Source organism: Galleria mellonella, unplaced genomic scaffold (assembly GCF_026898425.1).
Source record: "Galleria mellonella isolate WM207_F2 unplaced genomic scaffold, CSIRO_AGI_GalMel_v1 utg28, whole genome shotgun sequence".
NCBI classification, from domain to species: domain Eukaryota; kingdom Metazoa; phylum Arthropoda; class Insecta; order Lepidoptera; family Pyralidae; genus Galleria; species Galleria mellonella.
Genome location: NW_026442064.1, coordinates 2,744,255 through 2,768,201, shown reverse-complemented (window position 1 = coordinate 2,768,201; position 23,947 = coordinate 2,744,255). Strand labels below are relative to the sequence as shown.

Here is a 23,947-nt window from a genome sequence, read left to right as displayed (position 1 = left end):
CTTATCTATTTACTTACAATTTATTGCACTGTTTTTTTTTAAATAATAAAAATAACAGTTATATTGCATGAGAAATTATGCAAAATTAGTCCTTATAGCTAAACAATTCTTTCAGAAAAGCTTAATCAGTATAAAAAGTAAAAAGAGTTTTTTAGAACGAGTATTAGTATTAAAACCGTTCTGCGGCATGTACTGTAAGTAGCGCTCAAAAATAATAGAATATGTGCAAATTAGTTGCACCGACAAGAAAACAAAAAAAAAAAAAAATACCTCTTAAAGTAAAAAAAAAGGTGTTATATATACATATAGTATAATAACAGCAGTAAAATAACAAAAGTTACGTTTTGCAGTAGGTTATTCTTATTAGAAAAAGTAAAGTAGAGTTGAGATGAATAAAGAAAACATAACTTCCAAATTAACTGTTAATTTGGAAGTTAACAAATTAAATGATATAATTATAATCTAAAGTTATAATATGTTACATGTTGTAACATGTTGAACATATCCGAGATATGGACAAGGGATGGTACTCAATACATATTGTTCAAAAGTTGCCAAAACCCTTAGAGTACTTAATGGCTTTCAGGAGTTTGACTTGAAGCTTGTCCTCACTATCGTATTCGGGCAGTAGCAGCATATTGTAACAGGTACGGGAGGTGGGTAAGCGATCGCTATTGTCTCCGCTACGGGTAATAATAAATTTCATTTCATCGAGGCTGCTGATTGGGACACGGTCACGTCCGGTGACGAATTCAAGCAGCTTTCGCTTGTGGTCCTCGGTCATTGTGTGGACGATGCGCCAGAAGTGCTGTATGATCCGCGACTCGGCTGAGTACCCGCCCTGGTATTCCGTTAATGACTGGATCTCATTGAAGTTGATTCTCTATAAAATAGATATTCTCTTGTACATATTACGAAGTAAGTGTAATCTAATTCCAAACTGAGAGCTTATATTATGGATACTACTAAATGGGAATAGGAACTATGAAATATTTACTTATTTTCGTATATGTATATTATACGTACATGATATCACAGCAGATACATTGTACATACTCATATATACAAATGTATTTTCCTTTTTACAATGATTGTAAACTCGAAATTGTCTAAAAACTGTGGGAGCAGAACCAGTGATCATTAGAAGTTGAGGAGATGTGTTACACCATCAAACACATAAACTGCACGTGATTATGCACCTATTAAATTTGTTACACATCAGGAGGTCGTGCACAGCCGTACCAATATTTTCTCGAACTGATCCACGGCTCTATTGACCCCTCTGCACATTATTGTTGATAAAGCAAGATACTTGATTTTTTTTGTGATCAAGATTACATACTATAACTAACTATTTGCCAACGTACCTAATAGGGGGGGGAAAGGGATTGTTAGTAATGGAGACTGAGAATCCTATTGCTAGCAATATACCCAACCAGGTCGACCTCCTCGCGGTTCTCCCTGGAAACTATCATGGTTAATTCCTGATCAATTCATCATGACGGGCTAACTGGCCTGTTTTCATTCTCATCTATCACCCTTCACTGGTGCTCCGCCAGCGTATCCCGTTAGCGCAGGCGGGGTTACCGTACCATTTTCACCCATCAAAAAAAACTAACCTAATAATGCCACTGACATACTCACCGATAATCTAAATTCTTAGGTACTTATAAACTTTAAATTTTGAATTTTAGTTAGCATTTAGAATAAAAAAGTTAAAATTTCCCCTAACTTCATTATTCAACTATTCATTTTCATTTAATGAAAAATAATGATAAAAAAAAATTACGTTCGTCATTTACAAAATCAATCGGCGAAATCGGCTCTGATTTGGTAAAAGTATCGTTTAGGTATGATCTATAGTTATACAGCATTTTTTATCTACTGTATATAGAATATTTAATTAACCTTACTGCCGCAAAGTAGCGTTTCCAATTCGTCCGGTCTGAACAACGACCAGATTGGGCTCCACTGTATTACACTAAGGAACCCGTGCCGCATCGCCTTGAACTGCCTCTCCACTGATTTATTAAGTAAAAAGTCTACATACAATGTAACGAATTCCTGAAAAAAATACAAGAATATTATTTTCACAACCCGTAACGATTGGCATGTTAATGGCTCAATGGCTAGCGACAGAATGAAAGGGTCTTTAGGTGACAGTAAGCTCTTTATGGGTACTTTAGGGGTACTTACACCAAAAGAAATTATTATGATTTATTATGCAAACACAACTGCTTCACCCAAGCAAACGACTTTTGTACAAAGTCTCCCTCTGGTAACTAATTATAATTACTAATTTCCTATCTCGATTATAAGCCATTATTACCAGAGGAAGACTGTACAAAAGTCGTTTGCTTTAGTACCTCTGTCCCATTCGTGTTTCAACCGTAAAGCAGTTGTGTTTGCATGGCTGTGTTTCGGTTTGAAGGGTGGGATATGGCGTGAATTTACTGGGTACAGAGGAATAACACCTGAATCCTCAGGAATGGCAACGCATGGGGGGTATCATGGGCGAAACAGTATACTCTGTTATGTCCATGGTACTGTTCATGTCTATAGGCGACGGTTACCACTTTTCATCAGGTGGGCCGTGCTTGCTTGTCATTCTAAGTTGTATAAAAAAAAAGCCCAAGTGTTACTAAAAATTGTATATGTATGCTTATTGGTGAAGATTGCTAATTGACTCAAAACTATATGTCCACGAATAAGTGACATTTGTCCACTAATCTTCTTTTGTGTAAATTTAATATATAATTCTAATAACTCAATAGTAGAGCATTAGTTAAGAAAAACTGAATCACAAACGGTTAGCTTGAAAATGACTTACCCTCTTGTTATCTTGTGTTACAAATATCTTGTCACCGTTCTCCTTCAAGTCATGCGGGACGATATTACCAGAGCCGTCCTCGTAAATAATTCTGAACGTTTGGATCAGGGTTGCTTCCAGGTCGTCTCCTTCGTACTCCAGGATATATTTTAATCCTTTGTATAAGAACTGCAAGTGAAAATATGTATTTATTGTAAATATTGTGTAATAAATTAGAATCATCAATTAAAATGTATTCATTAATATATAATAGGTATTAAATTAATTAGGAATGAGTTTAATTTAAATTTATTAAATTACTAGCATTTTGCCGAGGCTTTGCCCGCCTGAAGCAATATAATACTAATAATATGTGCTACATAATTACGTTAATCGCCTGATCCTCAAGGCAGGTTATCCTGTGTTAAGAAAAATCAGCTCAAAATTATTTGTGGACTCAACTCTGAACACCCAAAAACAAATCAGAAAAGTTTTTTTTTTAAATTAACTGGAACGTGAATCAAATCTGGGACCTCATTTAAAAAAAGCAGCGTTCTCTCCACTACGCCACTGCTATTATAAACTTAATTGGATTTTATAAGAATATGTAGTGGAGTAAGAGGTTTTTTTCAGATTGCGTATACCTTTGGAACTGCAGGCGTCTGTAGGCTACAGTCACTGTTTACCATCAGGCATGCCGTATACTTGTTGACCACCTCAGTAGTACAAAAAAGCAAAGAATACTTACGGGACTCCAGTCAGCAAGGTCTTCGTATGTGCCTTTCTTTCCCATCAATTTTTTATACATAACCATAGGAAAATCGATTGGTATAATAATAGTATTATACAAGGCAAGTCCAAGAATTGTGCCCATAAGGTTAAACAACGCGTCATTTACTGTTGTCGAGAGATTAAACCTAAAAAATAACATATTAACAGTCACGTTATATCATACAAATGATATAATAAGTAGCTGACGGGGCGAACGTCGTATCGCCACCTGCCGGGTGCATTTTTCTTGCTGCGATGAGAACCTATCTCTCAATTTAGAACCAACAATGAAATTTTACATAATTTCATTAAAATCGGTTGAGCGGTTACGGAGATTAGCGTGAATAAAATAAATTTAGTAAAACGCGTAAGCGTCATTACATTACTTTGAAATTACCAAAGTATGATGTCGCTTTAAAATCGCTGTCACTGTGCTACTTATTATTTCAGCTTCCCCCATAAGGAAAGTTTTGCCAGTAGTTGACACACTTGGCAGGCGCGTTGCCAATCGCAGTTAGGCTTTTAGAAGTATTTTAAAAGGTACGCTATTGCCCATCCCTCGTCCTCTCTTAGTCGACTTATGACACTCACGGGAAAGGTAGGGGTGGCCCATTCTATGCATGTGCCCCGGCGCAATATGCTATTTGGGTGTTAGAAATTGTTTATCATAATTTCTATTATTACATCTCAAGTTAAGTGACAGCTGAATGAACTTTTACCGTGGTTACGAGGATACAACAATACATTTAAATTTTTAAATTGTTTACCATAAAGTATTAGTTTCCATTTGGTACCGGAACATACAATATTTGGGATTGCACAGCATTCCGCATATCATATGAAAGAATTCTTTCCGGGTACCGTGGCCAGTGAGCGGCTCATTTGGAAATTGAATAACAAGTGCTTTTTTCAGATCAACTGGGTTCTGTCTTGCTACTCTTTCCAGCTAAAAAGTAAAAAAAAAAAGAAAACTTGATAATAGAAACATATTATATTATATATATATATCATCGTCGTCATCATCACTACGTAATATAAAACAAAGTAGCTGTCGCTGTCTGTCCGTCCCTATGTATGCTTATAACTTTGAAACAACGCAACGGATTTTATATATATATATATATATATATATATATATATATATATAAATTTTTTGATTATCTCTTTTAAGGGAATCGTTCAGTATTTATTGGTAGACTTCCTTAGATAATTAGTAATTAGTATTTTTTTCGATGTTAATCTACCTATATAATAGTTAAGCATGTATGTACCTCTTCGCATAGGGTCTCCTCATACTACGCTTGTCTACACATGTTTACCACTCGACCACGCAATGTAAGAACTATTAATATAACATGTAACATTGTGATGTAACATGTACTTACCACCATGAGCGTGTCCTCAATGAGATGAGTGCGGCGCAGCTTCAAACACAAATATGGCGACATTGGAATCCCACGGAAATCGGCCAGCAGCAGTTCTAAGTACACCCGGATATGACCCTCGTAGCACAGGCCCAGCGACTTATAGGTTGTTGTTAGCATGAATGGGTATTTCAGGAAAGTGAATCTCTTTTCTGCGTTTAGTTAAAATAAAATTAAATTCCTACTAATATTATTTATTTATATATATATCTACATGCCACATAGTACAGATTAGTTCGTTACAGTGTAATATGTAACATGGAGGGGACTTTGTACAAATGTCGTTCGCTTGGCCACCTCTGTCCCGTTTGTGTTTCTACCGTGTAACAAATCAAGTAAAACAGATGTCCTTGAGTTTGGGAGTTTGGGAGCCTGGTGATCAGTAAGATGGGTGATACCTGTACCAACATCAGTCTCTCATAAAGATTGTTTAAATTATAACCTATGTATATTATATTGTTTTTTTATGAGAGAAATATATATATATATATATATATATATATATATATATATATATATATATATATATATATATATATATATATATATATAACATTGAAACAATGAAGCAGTTGTGTTTGCATGGCTGTGTTTGGGTTTGAAGGGTGGGATATGCCAGTGAATTTACATGGTACAGAGGAATGAATGAAGAAGAGGAAGAAATGCATGGAGGACATCGTGGGCGAAATAGTAATATGCCCATGGTACTGCTCATGTCTATAGGCGACGGTTACCACTTTCCATCAGACGGGCCGTCAGCTTGTTTGCATTTCTAAGTTGCATAAAAATAATCACAAATAATACAAAATGTACATATATTGTTTTTAATGTTACCAAAAGTTTATAATTTAAAAATTTGATCTTTATAATTACATGAAATAAAATATATGAAAGGCATCGAAGTAAAATAAATAAAAGATTATCGTGTTAATATTAAAAGCTACTTACCATTGCTCAAATCAAATCTACAATCTGATAAATTCGTCGCCTCCTTGGCGACCAGGTATTCACTGAGATGTTTGTTGTAGAATTCGTTAAATGGTATGTAAGGCTTAACGGAGTCTAATACGTCAATGTTTAGTTCGTTGGCTGTAACAAAATAAATTGCTAAGTATTAAAGATTTTTTTTTTATACCACTGAGGTGGCAAACAAGCATACGGCCCACTTGATGGTAAGCGGTTACCGTAACCTATGAACGCCTGCAATACCAGAGGTATTACGCGCGCATTGCCGACCCTGAAGAAACCTCTATATCCCCCTTTTGAAGAACCCCATGCTGTAGTCTCTTAGGAAAACCTCGGCAGGGAGCTCATTCCATAACCTGAGTGTTTGTGGGAGAAAACATCTCTGAAACCGCGTTGTACGCGACCATTTAGGCTGTAAGGTATGAGGGTGAACTCCCTATCGATGGTGAGCCGAGCGTAAGATGATTGGTATAGAAGGAAATGGTAGAATGTTCGAGAACCCATATTTCGAATTATTTTTAAGATTGCAACTTTATCTCTGGAAAGCGAAAGAGAATAGAGGTTGAAAGTTTCATAGAGAAAATATAAAATCACATGATATGAATATGGTTTGAAAATGGCATTGTCATATTTACGACTCTTAAAAAGAAGGGATTCTGAAATAATTACATGGTGGTGACCTTGACATGATTAAAAAAAATACGTTTCTAAAGTCGTAGATGGCGATGGAATGGAAATACTATAATATCTTGTTAATATAGTCTGTTTCGATGTAACTTACGAGAAGGGCTAATAAAAATGCCTTAGGTTAGGCGCAAGGAGTCGCACAACGGAATTCATACAAATTTACATATTATAACAGTATGTATATTTTTTTTTTTTATAAAAACATGACTCTTTTTATTATATTAGTTTATAGATGTATTAATTCCATCATTATGCATTTTTTATATAAAAATTTCTTATACTTATGAGAAAGTTGAAATGACTTTGGCAAGATTTGGTAAAATATTTACTTCAATTAAAATAAATTTACTTAAGTAATAAACCATTAAAAATAATAACATAATTTTTATACAGAGAATAATTGGCAACTTTCAATAAGGATATCATATCCATTGTATATTAGTGTGTTAATGAACGACGACGACCCCTAACTTCTATGTTTCAGCGTTTTAAAATTAACGACTTTGAAAATTAAAAAGAAATTAGTAGGTACACAGTAATAAGCAAATTAAAATGTAGACAAATGTGAAAGACCTCTTTATGGAAATGTAAATGCTTAGCAGTGGACACTTATCACTTATATGGTGATGGGATTAGTAGAATAAATCATAGTAGGCATGAGGAATAAGTATATCAGATATATTTAATATAGGTATATTTTACCAGAGGGAGACTTTGTACAAAAGTCGATTGCTTTTTTACCTCTGTCCCATTCGTGTTTCAACCGTGAAGCAGTTGTGTTTGCATGACGGTGTTTCGGTTTGATGGGTGGGATATGGCGTGAATTTACAGGGTACAGAGGAATAACACCTGAGTCCTCAGGAATGGCAACGCATGAGGGGTATCTTGAGCGTAACAGTATACTCTGTTATGTCCATGGTACTGCTCATGTCTAGGTGACAGTTACCAGTTACTCATCTGGTGGGCCGTTAGCTTGTTTGCCATTCTAAGTTCAATAAAAAAAAATACTACTGGTTTAAAAATAAACTTATCTTCCTTACCTAAAGGATCATCAAGTGATATGTATTCCGAATTCTTTAAGTGCAAGGACGTAATATTTTCCACAAGCGAGGTCAGATCCAGTAAATCGTCTTGGTTTACTGTTATACGTTCTTCGGGAGACGAGATCTCTACTACACCCGCTAATATATTTGCGTAGTATAATATCTGTAATTGTTAACAGTAAATTAAATAAAAGATGAATATAAATATACTTATCATCATCTTCCTACCCTTATCTCAATCATTTGGGGTCGGCGTAATATGATTTTATCCATACTACAAAAAAATTTGGTTTTTAGTTTTACGACCGGCCACCTACCTGACGTCAACCCTCTTTGGGAATATAATAATACTAAAAAATATATGAATATAAATATACTAAAGGATATAATTAATAAAGGCATAATCAGAGCCATTTGTTAACTTTTCACATTGCAGTGATCATAACACTGGTCATGCCCACATTTCGTTCGCAACATAATATTGGCTTGCAACGTGGTAGACAGTGAGTGTGCAATCAATAGTTTTATAGATGATTTTATTATATTCTGGAATTCAAGCCACAGTATATTTTATGATATCCATGATGCTGTTTATGTCTACGCCTATCAAAGTTCAGAAAACAGAAGACACTGGATAAAAGACTCGGCAATATAAAAGAACTACTGTGGTCATTACTCATCATCATTGCTAATCATGCATTGTTAAGTCAGTCATTATAAGGAACTAATACGGCAATGAAAATAGAGAGCATTTAGCATAATTTTGTACTTCCTTCTAAATAGTTTATAAATAAACATACAAATATTTTTTATTGCAAATGTTAAAAAGGCAAGAGCTCCACCGACAAGAGTGCAGCTCTTAAATAAAATAGATAGATTAAAAATAAAGTATTTGGACATTTGTAATTTACTATGTTTTGTCTTTATGATATATATTTTCTGAACTTACCTTCATTAACTCAGCTGCTGAGATGACACACTCGTCATTTTGTTTTAAATAGTGGTAATCACTATTTCTAGGAAGGGTCCGTAGCAATATTACTTGATGTAGCGGATTTAGTATACCCCGTATGCCCTCTTTATGCTGGTGGGCCCAAAGACGCGCCAGATTTGCCTGATCTGCAAATGTAAATTGTCATAATCAATTACTTAGTCATAACTGAATATTATCATCACCAAGCAGCTGTGCTTGTTTCACTGTTTCGATTATAACCCAGGTAACATGAAAGGTGTCTGCGACTTCAATACGTTGCGTCATTGTTAAGTCTTTTTGTGACTCTAAATCGACTAAATAATGACGTCGCTTTAAAGTTGCTAACAACGTAATGCTGGAAAAGTCTCAGATAACAACCTGAGACTTTTCTACTAGGAAATTCCAAAAAAGAAAATTGAATTTCTTTGGATTATAAGAAAGTTTTTTTTTATATAAATAATAGTGGACTGTATATAGAATTTAGAATTTATTACAAAATAAAGTGAATGTATAAAAATAAAATAAAGAAATAAGAAAGGAAGATGCCAAAATAATGATAATTACCAATTTAATTTTGATTCCCTTTTACACTATAGTTATTACATATCTAGATTACTAACCTAATTTAGAGCTAGCTGCCATACTTACCAGATTGTTGTGATTTGAATCTATTCTACCATATACTATATTGTTGAAATATATATATATATATATATATATATATATATATATATATATATATATATATATATATATATATATATATATATATATATATATATATATATATTATAATACTTGAGTATTTTCATTTAAAAGTGAACAAAAGTGAAACGCAGCCTCACCTTTTACAGGCAAGTGTTCTGCCACATTGCAAAGTGTTCGTAGAGCGTCCACCTCGTAATAATCCCTGAAGTCATAATTCTGAATTTCTAATGCGATTGCAAGACAATTAACAGCATCATATGACATGGCTCTCTTAAATTTCAAGTCGCAATCGATACGCGCACCAAGCGTAGTTATGAGAGTTATCAATTCACATCTATAATAGTACCGCGGCACCTGTAAATAATTATAATAATAAATTACACAGATACGAATGGCTAATGCTATGTGTCAATCCAGTGTTATGAGGAACCAGGCAACAAACGTCTAGAACACACACTAGCCACAATTCAGGAACAGTAAATACAAGCTAAATGATCAAAGTTTACAATTATGAAGATATCGCGTAATGTACTTAATAATTTATTGAAGCTGTCAAAACGAGGATAGAAATTGAAATCATTGCAAGCAAAATTGATTATTTTTAATAAAAAATAATGGTAAAGAGAAAGAAATATATTAAGCCTCTTCCAAACTAACATAGCCAGTTGTTAGAGCCTAGGCAGGTGTCCGAGTCAAATATTTCTGGCATTTTTAACTTATGTTTCTATGGGAATAATGTTTTGTAACACACAAAAACTCAGTCGTTAAAAAAATTGGAGTAAGTCGGGCTCCCTATAATCTTACGATAGGGAGCAAGCGTGCACGTATTTAAGAGGAGAGCGGTGTATTGTAGATACTACCCTTAATTTGTGAGGGGAAGGAATTGTTAGTAATGTGGACTACCAGTCCCATTGCTAGCAATATACGCTATCAGGGGACCTCATGGTCCCCCTGGAATTGCTGGTGTATTAATTACGATGGGCTAATTGGCCTGTCTTTCTATTCTGACCTATCATCCCTCACTGGCGCCCCGCCAGCGTATACCGTTAGCACAGGCGGGGTTACCATTCCATTATCATACATTAAAAAAACCCTTAACTTGTGGCTCATAACTCACAACATAGATTAAGGGCAGTGTTTGGCATTTTCTTTCTACGACTGACGAATCTACTGACTGTGTTGCATATACGAGGTCTGTCCGGAAAGTTCGTATAAAAGTGTTCTGGAATGCGAGAAAGAGGAGTGGGGAGGCCAGGTAAGCGCAGGACCCCTTCCTTATGTCCCTAACAATGCTTCAGTTCTGGTCTGACCGCCGTGCGGTGCGAACTGGCTTGTCACGCCATCTGTGAAGTTACCTCTTAACGAAACCCCGTCGGCATGGAGCCCGCTTCCGTTGAAGAGCAGCGCGTCGTAATCAAGTTTCTCTCGAAACTCGGCAAGAATGGCCGTGAAATTTTTGCCGATCTCAGAACAGTTTATGGGGATAATGCTGTGAAGGAACCAACCGTCCACAAGTGGCTAAAAAGATTCAGAGAGGGCCGAGAAAGCGTTCAAGATGACCCACGTTCAGGACGTCCTTCCACTTCACATTCCGACGAACACAGGCCAGACAGTTGATGGAAAATTCTACGTCGATGTGCTCAGACGCCTCAAAGCTCGTGTGGCACGAGTTCGTCCAGAATTGGCGCGAGAGGGGCGTTGGATTCTTCACCACGACAATGCCCCTGCCCACACCTCTCTTGTTGTCCGTGAGTTTTTGAGTAAAAATTCCATTACGGTGACCGAACACCCCCCCTATTCGCCGGATTTGGCCCCGTGTGACTTCTTCTTGTTCCCAAAAACCAAATTGGTACTTCGGGGGCGGCATTTGGGGGACATAAATGAGATAAAAAAAGCTACGACGGGGCAGCTGAGAAACCTACAACCAGAGGACTTTCAAGGAGCCTTCTCACAGTGGAAACGGCGTTGGCACAAGTGCATTATGTCACAGGGGGAGTACTTTGAAGGGGATAAAATTGATTTACCTGAATAATTGTAAAATAAAATTTTTAAAAAACTTTTATACGTACTTTCCGGACAAACCTCGTATCGTTACAATCTGTGGAACATTAACAAAACTTACTTTTTTAGCAAGATACTGGAAAGCTCTGCGGCATGATATTAAGTCCAAGAATGTTTCTGATGCGCTCTTATTATCTGTATCGTTAGATTTGTCTGAAGTCCCTTCTGAAAAATAAATGTTCATATTATATTCTTATGTAGTTTAACCTATTTAAAATTGGTTTTTCATATTTGACAGATTTATAGTAAAAATCTTCGCTAAACAATGTCCACTTCTAAATCTGTTAATGTAATTAAAAGTTTTCGTAGACTAAAGAAACTCACAAACATGGACACCAAAAACGTTATACTCTTTTTTACTTGTTTGGCCTAGTCGTGTTAATTTTTTTTTTATGCTACTTATAATGGCAATCAAGCTAAGGGCCCACCTGATGGAAAGTGGTAACCGTCGTCTATAGACATGAGCAGTACCATGGACATAACAGAGTATACTCTTTCACCCATTATACTCTCCATGTATTGCCATTCCTAAGGACTCAGGTGTCATTCCACTGTACCCTGTAAATTGACTGCCATATTCCATCCTTCAAACCGAAATACAGCAATACAAAAACAACTGCTTCACGGTAGAAACAGGAATAGGACAGAGGTGCTCAAGCAAACGATTTTTGTACAATGCCTCTGGTAGTCATTTACTAAATCTGCTAGATCTAGAAATTACGATTCTAAATATAATTACAAGTTTTTTATTTAACTTGTAAAGTGCACAGTTAATTTGTTTTGGTTAAATCTTGCAAACTGAATTACTCTGTTCCTCATAACCGAATTTTCTGAAACGTCGCATATATCTTTATTTCTGGTGAAAAAATGGTCGTCGCAAGATGGCAGATGGTGTATATTTTATCAAGCCTAACAGGGTTGATAAAATATACACCATCTGGGTATCAAATGAAAACGTTTAAAAAGTAGTCTTTAAAAATGGTCGCAGCTACAAGATTGTGAGTTATATGATCAAGTTTTAAAAAATGTTTTTAAACAAACTTGTTAGTTTTTACGTAGACGAGTGAAGACATACCTTGCGTAGTGTTACTTCCACCGGTGTTATTATGGTCCGATACTTTACTATGGAAGCACTTTCCAAACACTGTGAGATTTGAGAACACTTTATTGAAAGCGTCTATCAGTGGCTTTGGTGTTCGTGTTTGGATGCTTTCATCACATAGTTTGTAGACATCATGTTCAGTTAATGGCGTTTCATAAGCTGCAATAGCAAAAAGTTCTAATATTAAGTCTTTATTTTGAACAATTGCCTATCTATAGTTTGTTTTAATAAAATTTAATGTAATGGGGTGTACTAATTATTTTCAATAATATAGCTCGGTCAAGCGGAGGATGTCATATATATATATATATATATATATATATATATATATATATATATATATATATATATATATATATATATATATATATAATATAAACTAGTAAATAATAATTTGTCCTCAATTTTATCTCTATATGTTATAACACTCCTTCTATACACAAGTTTTTCGATTGTCCCCAGCAACGGCTCTTGGCAAAGAATTTGCGCAAGCTATTGCGTTGACTGTTAAATAAACCCAACTTCTCTGGCTCCACAATGCAAGGGCACGCCGCTTAACGTCTCTAAGAGCATTAGGAACCTTAATGTCGAAATTTCTAGTGACGTACAGTTCCGTGGTCACCTCGAAGATAAGGTAAAACTGACATCCATTAAATTAAAAAAAATACCTTTCAATGTGCTGGGCGGTGGTGCAGTATGTACGGAAGTAGCTTCCTGAATTTGGGGTTCGTTTGGTGTACTCGTCTCATCCGATATGCTGTAAGAGAGAATGGGTGAATTAAACCTTTTCATTGATCTTCTCCGTATAGCGTGTGGTCCCGGCATAAAATAAGCCACCCCTTCTTTTCCCGTGGGTGTCGTAAGAGGCGACTAAGGGAGGGCGAGGGATTGCTAGCAGCGTATCTCTTAAAACATCTCTAAAGCCCTGACTGCGATTGCCGATCCCCAAGGGGGAAGCTTATGTTCAGCTATTGTAACCGATTTCGTTTTCACGACAAGAAATTTATTGCTTTGAAAAAAAAAATGGTAGCTTCAATAGTCGCAGAATTAAAATGAAAATAAATGAAAACACGAAAATAATCGCTATCGGTTGCAAAAGGAATTGTGAATATCGGTTCAGCATTCACGTCACAGTCGCGTAATTTTCCTTTAGGAAATCCCTTACATCTTAATCTTAACTGGAGACAACGTAATAGACTGTAATAAATTGTATAAATAAAATAAGTAATTCACTGTACCTCAAATCTTTCTCCTCTTTTCTATCTTCTTTTTCTTTTTCTTCTTCTTTTTCTTCTTCTTCCTTTATTTGATCGATTTTCACCGTTTTGTTTCCTTCTGTGGGAACTATTTGTTTACGTCTGGTTCCGGTTTGTGTATTTAATGTAGACGTTTGGCTGTAATATTTAATTCCTTTTTATTACTACATCACGTAATAATATTAATATATAGAACCTATTATAGAATCTATAAAATATATTGAATGATATGTATTTGTGTAACTTTATTAAAATAAATAATTACCTGTACCTCATCGTCTTTCTTTCATCCATATTACGTCTTTCGACGCTGGCTTTAGCCGGCATATATGACGTTGACGGTGTACTGTAACTTTATAATAACATCAAAGACTATTATTGTAATGAAATAGCAATTTAATCAATATCTGTATTTTCAAAACATCGTCAAGAGAGATTGAATCAAATCCGGACGATTGAACCAACTGTTTCATCAATCAATGTATTTTAATAAGAAGGTAGATGCCGAAGCTAGTCACTACACTGATTGAAGAGTTGACTGAGAATATTTCTGATTGAATATTTAAAAGCTCTCTCACAGCAAACTAAAACGTTAACCCTAAAATAAGTTGCACAGAAACCTATCACTGTAAGTTTTATACTTTCTTCATAATTTGCTTCGAAAGACTTCAATCACGTTTTTTTTGCCTTTCAAATCCAAATTTTCAATGACAGCTTTATAAGATTTATTTTTGTATAAATAACATTTATTAGTTATTCATTTTAAATAAATAATAAAAATAAATAGACTACATAATAATAATGCATAATGGACAACAATAGTCCTTTGCCAAAATTATAAAAACAAAAAAGAAAAAAGCAATTTGTATTTTATCCCTATTTTAATACATTTCCGTTCTCGCTAGTTGCATCGTCACTTGTAGTGGAGGTGAATGTAGAACTATATATATATATATTCTATGGGTTATAGGGTATTAAATAAAGATGCAAAAGTCTTTATTTTTCAAACTTATATTTATGATATATAAATTTCTTTGCTATGATTCTATATAATTCAAGTTGCTATAACATAAAACGATCTTTTCAGAATCATTCCAACACTGTATTCACAAAAAAAAAAATACACCATACAAATTTTTCATATTGCCTACTAGGCAAGATTAGCGCACCGTTGCATCACGATCACTTCACACTATCATTTAATGAAGAAGAAAGAAAGAAATAATTTAATCGAACAAGCATGCGACCCACACAGTAACGCACAAAACAACAAGAAAAAAAAACAACATTTCACTATTTTTCCTTCACGATTTGCTGTCATTGTTTAACATACATGTTCTATCATTTTACAACATTTCACTGCACCTTCAATTCACTACAACTGTTCTTGTGATCCCCACTGAAAGCCATTCCATGTGTATTCATCACGATGGACTAACTGACCTGCCTTTTCATTCCCACCTATCATCCTAAAGGAACTTCCATTAAATAAATTTAAAATTGTGTTACGGAAATGGTTACTTAGCAAAAGCTTTTACTATGTTGAAGAATTTTTCAAGAAAGTATAGATAAATATCTAATAGTTGTCGATGCATAAATTAAATTAATCAGTTCCTATCAAAATGTGACATTTGCATGCTATTCTGTAATGGCTAAATAGGCACGAAACTTTATGTAATATAAGACCACCGATACCTACCCTATTTAATGAAAATAAATTTATTATTATTATTATTCATTAGTGCTTCGCCAGCGTATACCGTTAGCGCAGGCCATTCTACCATTCTAATATCATTTATTAAAAAAAACAACACCTGTACCCTAGCTTGAGAACAGGCGATATATGTGTTTGTGCAGTATTTGTTGTTATTATTATTATCGTAGACTTACCTGGTACTAAGACCAGAAGGCCCAGCTACGACTTCTTCGATCGGGCTTGAGTCACACAGCGTCGCCCCTAGGGAGAACAGCAAATTGGCCTCGGATGCCGCATCATCAAGATTTTTATTAGCCTGTAAATATTTCTTTATTAAGACTAGTATAGATATACAACTAAAACTAAATATAGTAAAATATAGCGCACAATTTTAAGCAGTTAAATTATATAATAAATTACCCAGCGCATTAAAAACTATTGAAGATTGAAAATATAACTTTGTACCCTTTTGTTGGAAAGGTGCATCTACTCAATTTATTAGTAGCGGTAGTCATTTTTATTACTTCTATCTATATTTGAAAGGTATACTTTCAAATATAGATAGATCCTTAGATGTAGATTTTGAAAGCTATCAACAAAATAATAAAGAAAATAAAAATGGCGACCATTTTGTTAAATCTGACACCGAATATATATTTGAAGTGTATAGGAATCCTCAGATATTGATTTTGAGAGCAATCGGTCAAAGATCCTTTTGATAAAATATATACAGGTTATAAGGGAGAGGTTAGCTAAACCAAAAACAGTGAATTCAGACCAATGGAATCTTTTGCTTGGAAATTTAAAATTTTTCTCTGTCTAAAATATTATATGATAATATAAAGGAATATTTATATTTTTAGTGAAATACTTTGAAATGCCAAAAGCAGCAATATAGTTAGCTGTTTTGATTTCGACCAACCTGTCCTTTCTACTCTGTATAGTTTAATTAAAATCTCTTTTTTTTTTTAAATCATGTGATAATGGTGGCTGTTTTATTAATAATTTAAGTAATTGTATCATAACAAATGTAATTTAATTTAATATGAATAACATTAAATAATCTGCATAATACTCAATAATATACATACCTATATAAATATTATATTTATAAATAGTAGGAAAATACCATATATACAAATTATAATTAAAAAAAATTAAATTTATTTTGGAAATTCACCTCATTTCACAAAGTTTAATTATAAAATGAGTTATTTTTTATTATAATTTGTATATATATGCTATTTTCTTACTATTTATAAATGAAATTTTTATATAGGTATGTATAGAGAGATATTATTGAGTATTATATATATATATATATATATATATATATATATATGTGTGTGTATGTGTGTGTGTGTGTGTGTATACACTGAAGCTCGGAAAACCACATGAAACACCTAGGTAAAAAGTGTATGTTACCTTATAGAAAGAACTACTGGAGGCGCAGTAGCGGTTGTTGCACTTCACCCGTCCACAACCGATACGTAGCTGGTTCATGTATTTCTCGATGAAACTCTGTTCGTTCTCCTGCTCCATTTTGCTTGATAGTACCAAATTACTAAAAGTCGAACTAATTTTCACCTTTCACTATAAGCAAACAATACAAAAACATGTACCTCTGTAAGTACAACCTTATTAATATTGGAAATGAGAATGTAAGTTTGTTTTTTGTTACCTTATAGCACTTTATGAGTTTTACTTTACTTTAGGTATGGTTCTACATAACCTATTTGTAGGGAAAATATAGTGGTAGGTACCTAGTAATGCTAACCTAAGTATAAAACGAAAAAGAATGAAATATTATTTGATTCTATGTTTAAAATTTTACATGTGATTGAGGTCAATCACATTCAAAATTCTAAATTTAAATTTGGTAAAAAAAAAACAATTCAATAGGATGAAAAGAGCCTAGAAGTAGCTGCTACGTTGCTCATTTAAAATATAGCAATGTGCTGGTAATTTTACTTTTAATAGCGGTACGCTTCCATCTCAAAAATACTTACAAGATTAAACTACCACTAAAATATTGATGATTTTGCTTATCTACTTCATTAAATAGCTCGGGTGACACGATATAAGTAAACTTTTACATTGAATTAATATAATTTCACTGATATAAATTTGGAGGGTGGGATATTTTTTTTTACCTATTTGGGAAAAAAAACAGGTACCTAGTACATTTCACAGATAAAATATTACGTACTAAGATATTATTAATAAATAAAGTGTCCACTATTTATTATTACATACAGAGCAAACGAGGTTCGAAATAAATCGATGAATACAAAAAGAAAAAAAAAATACCCACTAAGATGCAAACACTATCACATTGAATCCTTCACATCATCCCTAATCAGCTTTTTATATATTGCAATTGTAAATTGCAAATTTATTACAATTGGTACAAACGTTATCTATTACATAAGTTTAATCTAGGTCTTTTGAAATTTATATTGCTTAAAAGAAAAGTGGCAGTGAATTTACAGGGTACAGAGGCACCTTGCTCCTTAGGAATGGCGCCGCATGGGTGGCGTCATGGGCAGCACGCTTACATCCGTGGTACGCTTCATATCTATAGGCTACGGTTACCGCTTTCCATTAGGTTCAAGCTGGTCGCCCTGTTTGTTTGCTTATTCTAAGTTGCATAAAAAAAGAAAAACTATTTATAAAATTTTTTATAAAAAGATAAAACAATACGTACCAGACCTGTTGTATATTGAAACACTTGGCTGTCAATGGCGAGCAAAACGCGAAGCCACAAATCGCTACGTCAAACTGTAACAAAACTACCCACTTGGTACTGTATAATCGAAATCTTACTTTTTCTACGCTAATTATTTAGATAAAAAAAAACCAACAACCCTCTTCAGTTTTAATATCACACTACGATTAAATAGAATTTAATAAAAAGTTTGTAGGTACAGAGTAATATATTCCTCCTATCCTATATAAATATTATAAATGGGAATTTTTATAAAATGATTGTTTGCCACTCGCTTAAAGCACTGCACGGAATTGAATAAAATTTAATGACGATTAGTTATCTTAACAACACGTACAAAGAATAATATTAACCGTGTCATATTACTTTACATTTGAAATACATTTAACACGTCTCAGATGACCGCTGCACTTCATAATATGATCTTGGTATTTACAATTAATTAACCCGAGTATTTATTACTTTCATGCATACGAAAGTTTATGTGTGAATCGCTGTAGTCAACAGATATTTTAATTTGTTTTTTTTTTATTATAAAATTTTATTTAATTTTAAAATTATATAAAATTAAATTTAGAAATTATATGAAAATTACGTTTACGTTGCGTTAAGTGACTTAACTGAATCGGGTAGAATGAAAAAAAAAACAATTTATTAAAATCGAATAAGAAAAAAATGCGTACGTTGCAGTAATTGTTTCCCAGTGTAGGCAATGCGCGCGTAATACTCCTGGTATTGCAAGAGCTCATAGGCTACGGTAACTGCTTACCATCAGGCGGACCGTATGCTTATTTGCCACTTCAGTGTTATAAAAAAAGAAAACTCCCTACACAACCCACCGTTGTTACGTTTCTTAATGTACAATGTATGCTGTATAAAGCCTATTTTAAACTGCTGCAGTCACTTTTATTTAGAGGAATCAGACATAATTTAAAATAAAAGGTCTAAATTAATTAATTAATTTATTTGTTTAACTCTTTATTGTACCAGAAACATTACAATATACAATGGCAATTGAATAATTCAAGTGAAACATTCAATTGCCATTGTATACATTTTTAAATATATTACTAAAGTATTCTTCTAAAATTTGGTAAATTAATCTTAACACACGAACGACATGCAGAAGTAGTGAACTGGACGGTAGGGAAAAAAACAAAATTATAATGTAAAAATTTGACGTTCATAAGCGGCTAAAATGTCCTACATGAATAAATGATTTTTGAATTTTGAATTTTAGCTTAAAACATCTAAAAAACTTATCAGCGGTTGCCAATCCGCCTGCTAAGCGTGGCAACTACTGGCAAACTCCTTTAGGGGGAGGCTTATGTTCAGCAGTGGACAGTTAAAGGCTGATATGAGGATGATAATGAATCTTCACTCGTCTATCTAACTATTAAAGCTCTTCCATGAATAATTTCAATAAAAAACGTAATAAAAAAATGCAGTTAAATCAATAATTGAATTGATCATAAGACAATATTTAAAATAATCTATCTATCTATCTATACTTATAATAAATCTGTAGAGAGGTCAATTCTGTACATGAAATATATTTCCAAATACTTATAACAAATCTGTAGAGAGGTCAATTTTGTACATGAAATATATTTCCAAAATAACTATCAGCGGGTGATTAGTGATCGATACTGATGACGGATTTTAACGAAACTTGGTACAATGATTCTTCATACTCCTGGGTAGGTTAAATTATACTTTTAATCGCGCTACGATCAAAAGAAGCAGAGCAGTGAAAGGAAATGGTATGCAATGGTAAACAAGCAAAAGAGTTTGCTTGTTTACCATTTCACTAAGTGATAATTAATTAATTATTGATATATAATAATTATATACACAAAATTTTATATATATATATATATATATATATATATATATATATATATATATATAAATAGATTATATTATATATAAATATGTAAAAAATGTAATCTTTTTTTATACCACTGAGGTGGCAAACAAGCATACGGCCCACCTGATGGTAAGTGGTTACCGTAGCCTATGAACACCCGCAATACCAGAGATATTACGCGCGCATTGCCGACCCTGAAGAAACCTCTTTACCTCCATTTTGAAGAACCTCATGCTGTAGTCTCTTGGGAAAACCTCGGCAGGGAGCTCATTCCATAACCTGAGTGTTCGTGGGAGGAAATATCTCTAAAACCGCGTTGTACGCGATTATTGAGACCATTGTGCTATAAATATCAAAAACAAGTCCTTAAAAATTACTTAAAGATAAAAAATTTGTTTGAGATCACCGCCAACTGGTAGGGTACGTAGGAGACTTGCTGCATTTCCACGCTGAATAGCTATGGAAATGCGTTGACCAAATTATGACACATCAATTGATGATTGACGGTTTGCTATTAATTTAATTTAAAGAGTATTTCTTTTCTTTTTTTGTACAATTTAGAATGCCAAACAAGCTGGCGGCCTACCTGATGGAAAGTGGTAACCGTCGCCTATAAACATGAGCAGTACCATGGACATAACAGAGTATACTGTTTCGCCCATAATACCCCGCATGCGTTGCCATTCCTGAGGACTCAGGTGTTATTCCTCTGTACTTTATAAATTCACTGTCATATCCCACCCTTCAAACCGAAACACAGCCATGAAAACACAACTGCTTTACGGTTGAAACACGAATGGGACTGAGGAGCCCAAGCAAACGACTTTTGTACAAAGTCTCCCTCTGGTAATTTATTTCTATCATAAACTTAGTATAACTTACTTACGTACTAACAGACTGGAAATGCAATCTCGAAAAACGTGAGAAAAAAGTGATAACACTTGTTAATTCTAAACGTCGGTAATAAAAAACCAGATATATAGATACTATTTACTAAGCAAAAATTTTTTCAACGAATTAAGTCCCAACAGTGTATTAAAAAAATGACTGCACTTGTGTGCGTGAAATAGAAGTGTGAGCGTGGAACAGTGCTGCACCATGCACATTCTATCGTTAAATAATTTACCAATATTGATAAATAAATTCAATCTCAAACCTTACGAACAATTTTATTCAATAACTAGCCGTTTGCAGCGGCGTTACCCGCTTCTAGCTATGTAGTTCCCGTATAGCCTTCCAATTGGAACTGTTCATGAATCCGGTCTTATATTGTATTATATAGTTCAATGATACAATTACATTTCTAATACTTTAATAAAGTTTCAGCCAATTCAACTGATCGGTTATTTTGTAGCATTTTATATGTGATTCTTTAGCTTGATATAACTTTTTTATTTATGGAGCGATTGAAATAAAACAAACACTAAATGTTAAGTGGAGCAAACTGAAACACATTAGTGAAAATCCCATTTGAATCGATTAAGCCGTTTCTGAGACTAGCGTGCACAAATGTACAGACAGACAAAATTTCTAAAAATCGTTGCATTGGGTTCTATTGCGTTTATGAAGCTTCTTATATATCTTCCATGTACAGACAGCGACCGGTTAGGATTTTATTATATGTATTGATTAGCAATTCAGTGTACATGTAATAAATTGTACATAACATGTACACATGTAATAATCAAGTTGTAAAATAATTACATTTTTAGAAACGAAATATATTTATAAACTTTATACAATGTACGATATCGCATATATAATATTACGTTTTAACCGACTTCAAAAAGAAGAAGCTCATAGTTCAATTGTATTTTTTATTTTTGTTACCTCAGAACTTCGTTATTTATAAACTAATTTCGAAATTTTTTTTTTTTAATTTTTCAATTCAATTTATTTTTATTCATTACAATACTGCATTGTGTTGAACATTTTTACAAGTGACAAGAAGATGTCATAAAATATAACAAAACAAATAAAAAAATATGAAGCAACAAAATAACCAATAATAATTGTCAAAAATAACATTACAATCAATTTACAAATGTCATTAGTAAGGCATGAAATATTAAAAGAGTATTTTAAAATTCATCAATTGAGTAGATGCACCTTTCCAAAAAAAGAGTATAAAGTTTTATTTTCAAAATTCTCCAATTTTTACCTAATAGTTTTTAATGCAGCGGGTAATTTATTATACAATTTAACCGCTCGAAATTTTGCGCCATGTTTCATTATATTTAATTTAATAATTGAAGGATAGTTCCATGGAAATTTTATTAATATAATATTAACTTTTAGTTTTGGTTCTGATATTAAAATAACTAGTTTTACTACGACAAATGTATGAATACATCACTATTAATAAATACTAAGATGTTATGCGTCCATATTTTGTTTTTTTTTACCGAACGAAGATAATAAACCAGAGGGAGACTTTGTTCAAAAGTCGCTTGCTTGGGTACCTCTGTCCCATTCGTGTTTCAACCGTGAAGCAGCTGTGTTTGCATGGCTGTGTTTCAGTTTGAAGGGTGGGATATGGCGGGAATTTACTGGGTACAGAGGAATAACATCTGAGTCCTCAGGAATGGCAGGCAACGCATGGGGGGTATCATGGGCGAAACAGTATAGTATTATGTCCACGGTACTGCTCATGTCTATAGAGCGACGGTTACCACTTTCAATCAGGAGGGCCGTCAGCTTGTTTGCCATTCTAAGTTGTATAAAAAAAAAAGATATACAAGAGTCGTATAATTGGAAATCTCTGACCCATTTGTTGGTAGCAGTTGTGTTTGCATAGCTGTGTTTCGGTTTGTAAGGGTGGAATATGGCGTGAATTTACTGGGTACAGAGGTATATAATAATGTTCAGGAATGGCAACGCATGTAGGATATCGTAGTCGACATAGTATACCATAACTTTTTATTAACATCACAACACCAAGCGTCTCGAAAATAATTTTACTATATTAAAGAAGTAAATGTTTATCGGGTAAAATAATACTACTAAAAATATACCAGAGGGAGACTTTGTACAAAAGTCGTTTGCTTGGGCAGCTCTGTCCCATTCATGTTTTAACCGTAAAGCAGTTGTGTTTGCATGGCTGTGTTTCGGTTTGAAGGGTGGGATATGGCGTGAATTTATACGGTACAGAAAAATAACACCTGAGTCCTCAGGAATGGCAACAGTATACTCTGTTATGTTCATGTTACTACTCATGTCTATAGGCGACGGTTACCACTTTCCATCAGGTGGGCTATCCACTTGTTTGCCATTCTAAGTTGTATAAAAAAAAATATCGTTTACTATGATTTCGCAATCACAGAACACAAACGCAAGAAATAAAATCGTTTGCAATAAAAGATATGATTTTTTTTATTATCTTTTTTACAACACATCCATTACACATGTCTGAGCAAAGACCTCTCCCATTACGACATAAAGTAACATTTTGAATTCCAACAATATATTTGAGGTTATTTCTCTATATCATCTATGCCTATATCAAGCTATATATATAATATAATAAAATAATAACTGGTCGCTGTTTGCACATGAAAGATTTTGCACATGAAACAATGATCTTTATTTTTTTTGTTTATATTTGTCTGTACGTTTGTATACGCTTATCTCAGTAACAGCTTAACCAATTTGAATGCGTTTCTCTTTAATGCGTTGCAGTTTGCTCTAAATAACATTTAGCGTTTGTTTTATTTCAATCGGTTTATAAATAAAAAAGTTATATAAATGTAAATAATTACATATAAAATGTTATAATCGTTCTGTTGAATCGGCTGAAACATTATACAGGTATTAAATATGTAATTATCATTTAAGTATATAATACAATATAAGA

The 23,947-nt window shown here is 33.6% G+C and overlaps 1 protein-coding gene across 3 annotated transcripts; it reads right to left on the bottom strand.

Annotated features, from left to right (window-relative positions):
• Window positions 1-272: 272 nt before the first annotated feature.
• Window positions 273-18,406, bottom strand: LOC113516868 (ubiquitin-protein ligase E3A-like). Of its 3 annotated transcripts, none has more exons than XM_031911645.2 (18): window positions 18,204-18,406; window positions 16,922-17,089; window positions 15,691-15,812; window positions 14,066-14,152; window positions 13,783-13,938; window positions 13,213-13,301; window positions 12,518-12,703; window positions 11,504-11,607; window positions 9,519-9,735; window positions 8,650-8,819; window positions 7,698-7,863; window positions 5,953-6,093; window positions 4,966-5,156; window positions 4,348-4,526; window positions 3,558-3,726; window positions 2,831-2,998; window positions 1,909-2,064; window positions 273-883 (listed from the first exon to the last, which is right to left on the bottom strand). In XM_031911645.2, exons 2-18 carry the CDS (start codon window positions 17,036-17,038, stop codon window positions 545-547), a joined length of 2,757 nt encoding a protein of 918 aa, XP_031767505.2. In that variant the 5' UTR covers window positions 17,039-17,089; window positions 18,204-18,406; the 3' UTR covers window positions 273-544. The 3 variants fall into 3 exon arrangements, with proteins under 3 accessions (XP_031767505.2, XP_031767506.2, XP_031767507.2); XM_031911646.2 differs by lacking the exon at window positions 18,204-18,406 and adding an exon at window positions 17,506-17,578; XM_031911647.2 differs by having other exon boundaries at window positions 773-883; window positions 1,914-2,064.
• Between the last annotated feature and the right edge of the window lie 5,541 nt (window positions 18,407-23,947).

Excerpts from the sequence above, each read along its gene's own strand:
- LOC113516868 (XM_031911645.2), bottom strand. The coding sequence starts at position 17,038 with ATGGAGCAGGAGAACGAACAGAGTTTCATCGAGAAATACATGAACCAG. Across the intron at positions 12,704-13,212 it reads ACCGCCCAGCACATTGAAAG|CTTATGAAACGCCATTAACT; the intron begins GTATTTTTTTTA and ends TTGCTATTGCAG. Across the intron at positions 9,736-11,503 it reads TCCAGTATCTTGCTAAAAAA|GTGCCGCGGTACTATTATAG; the intron begins GTAAGTTTTGTT and ends AATTATTTACAG.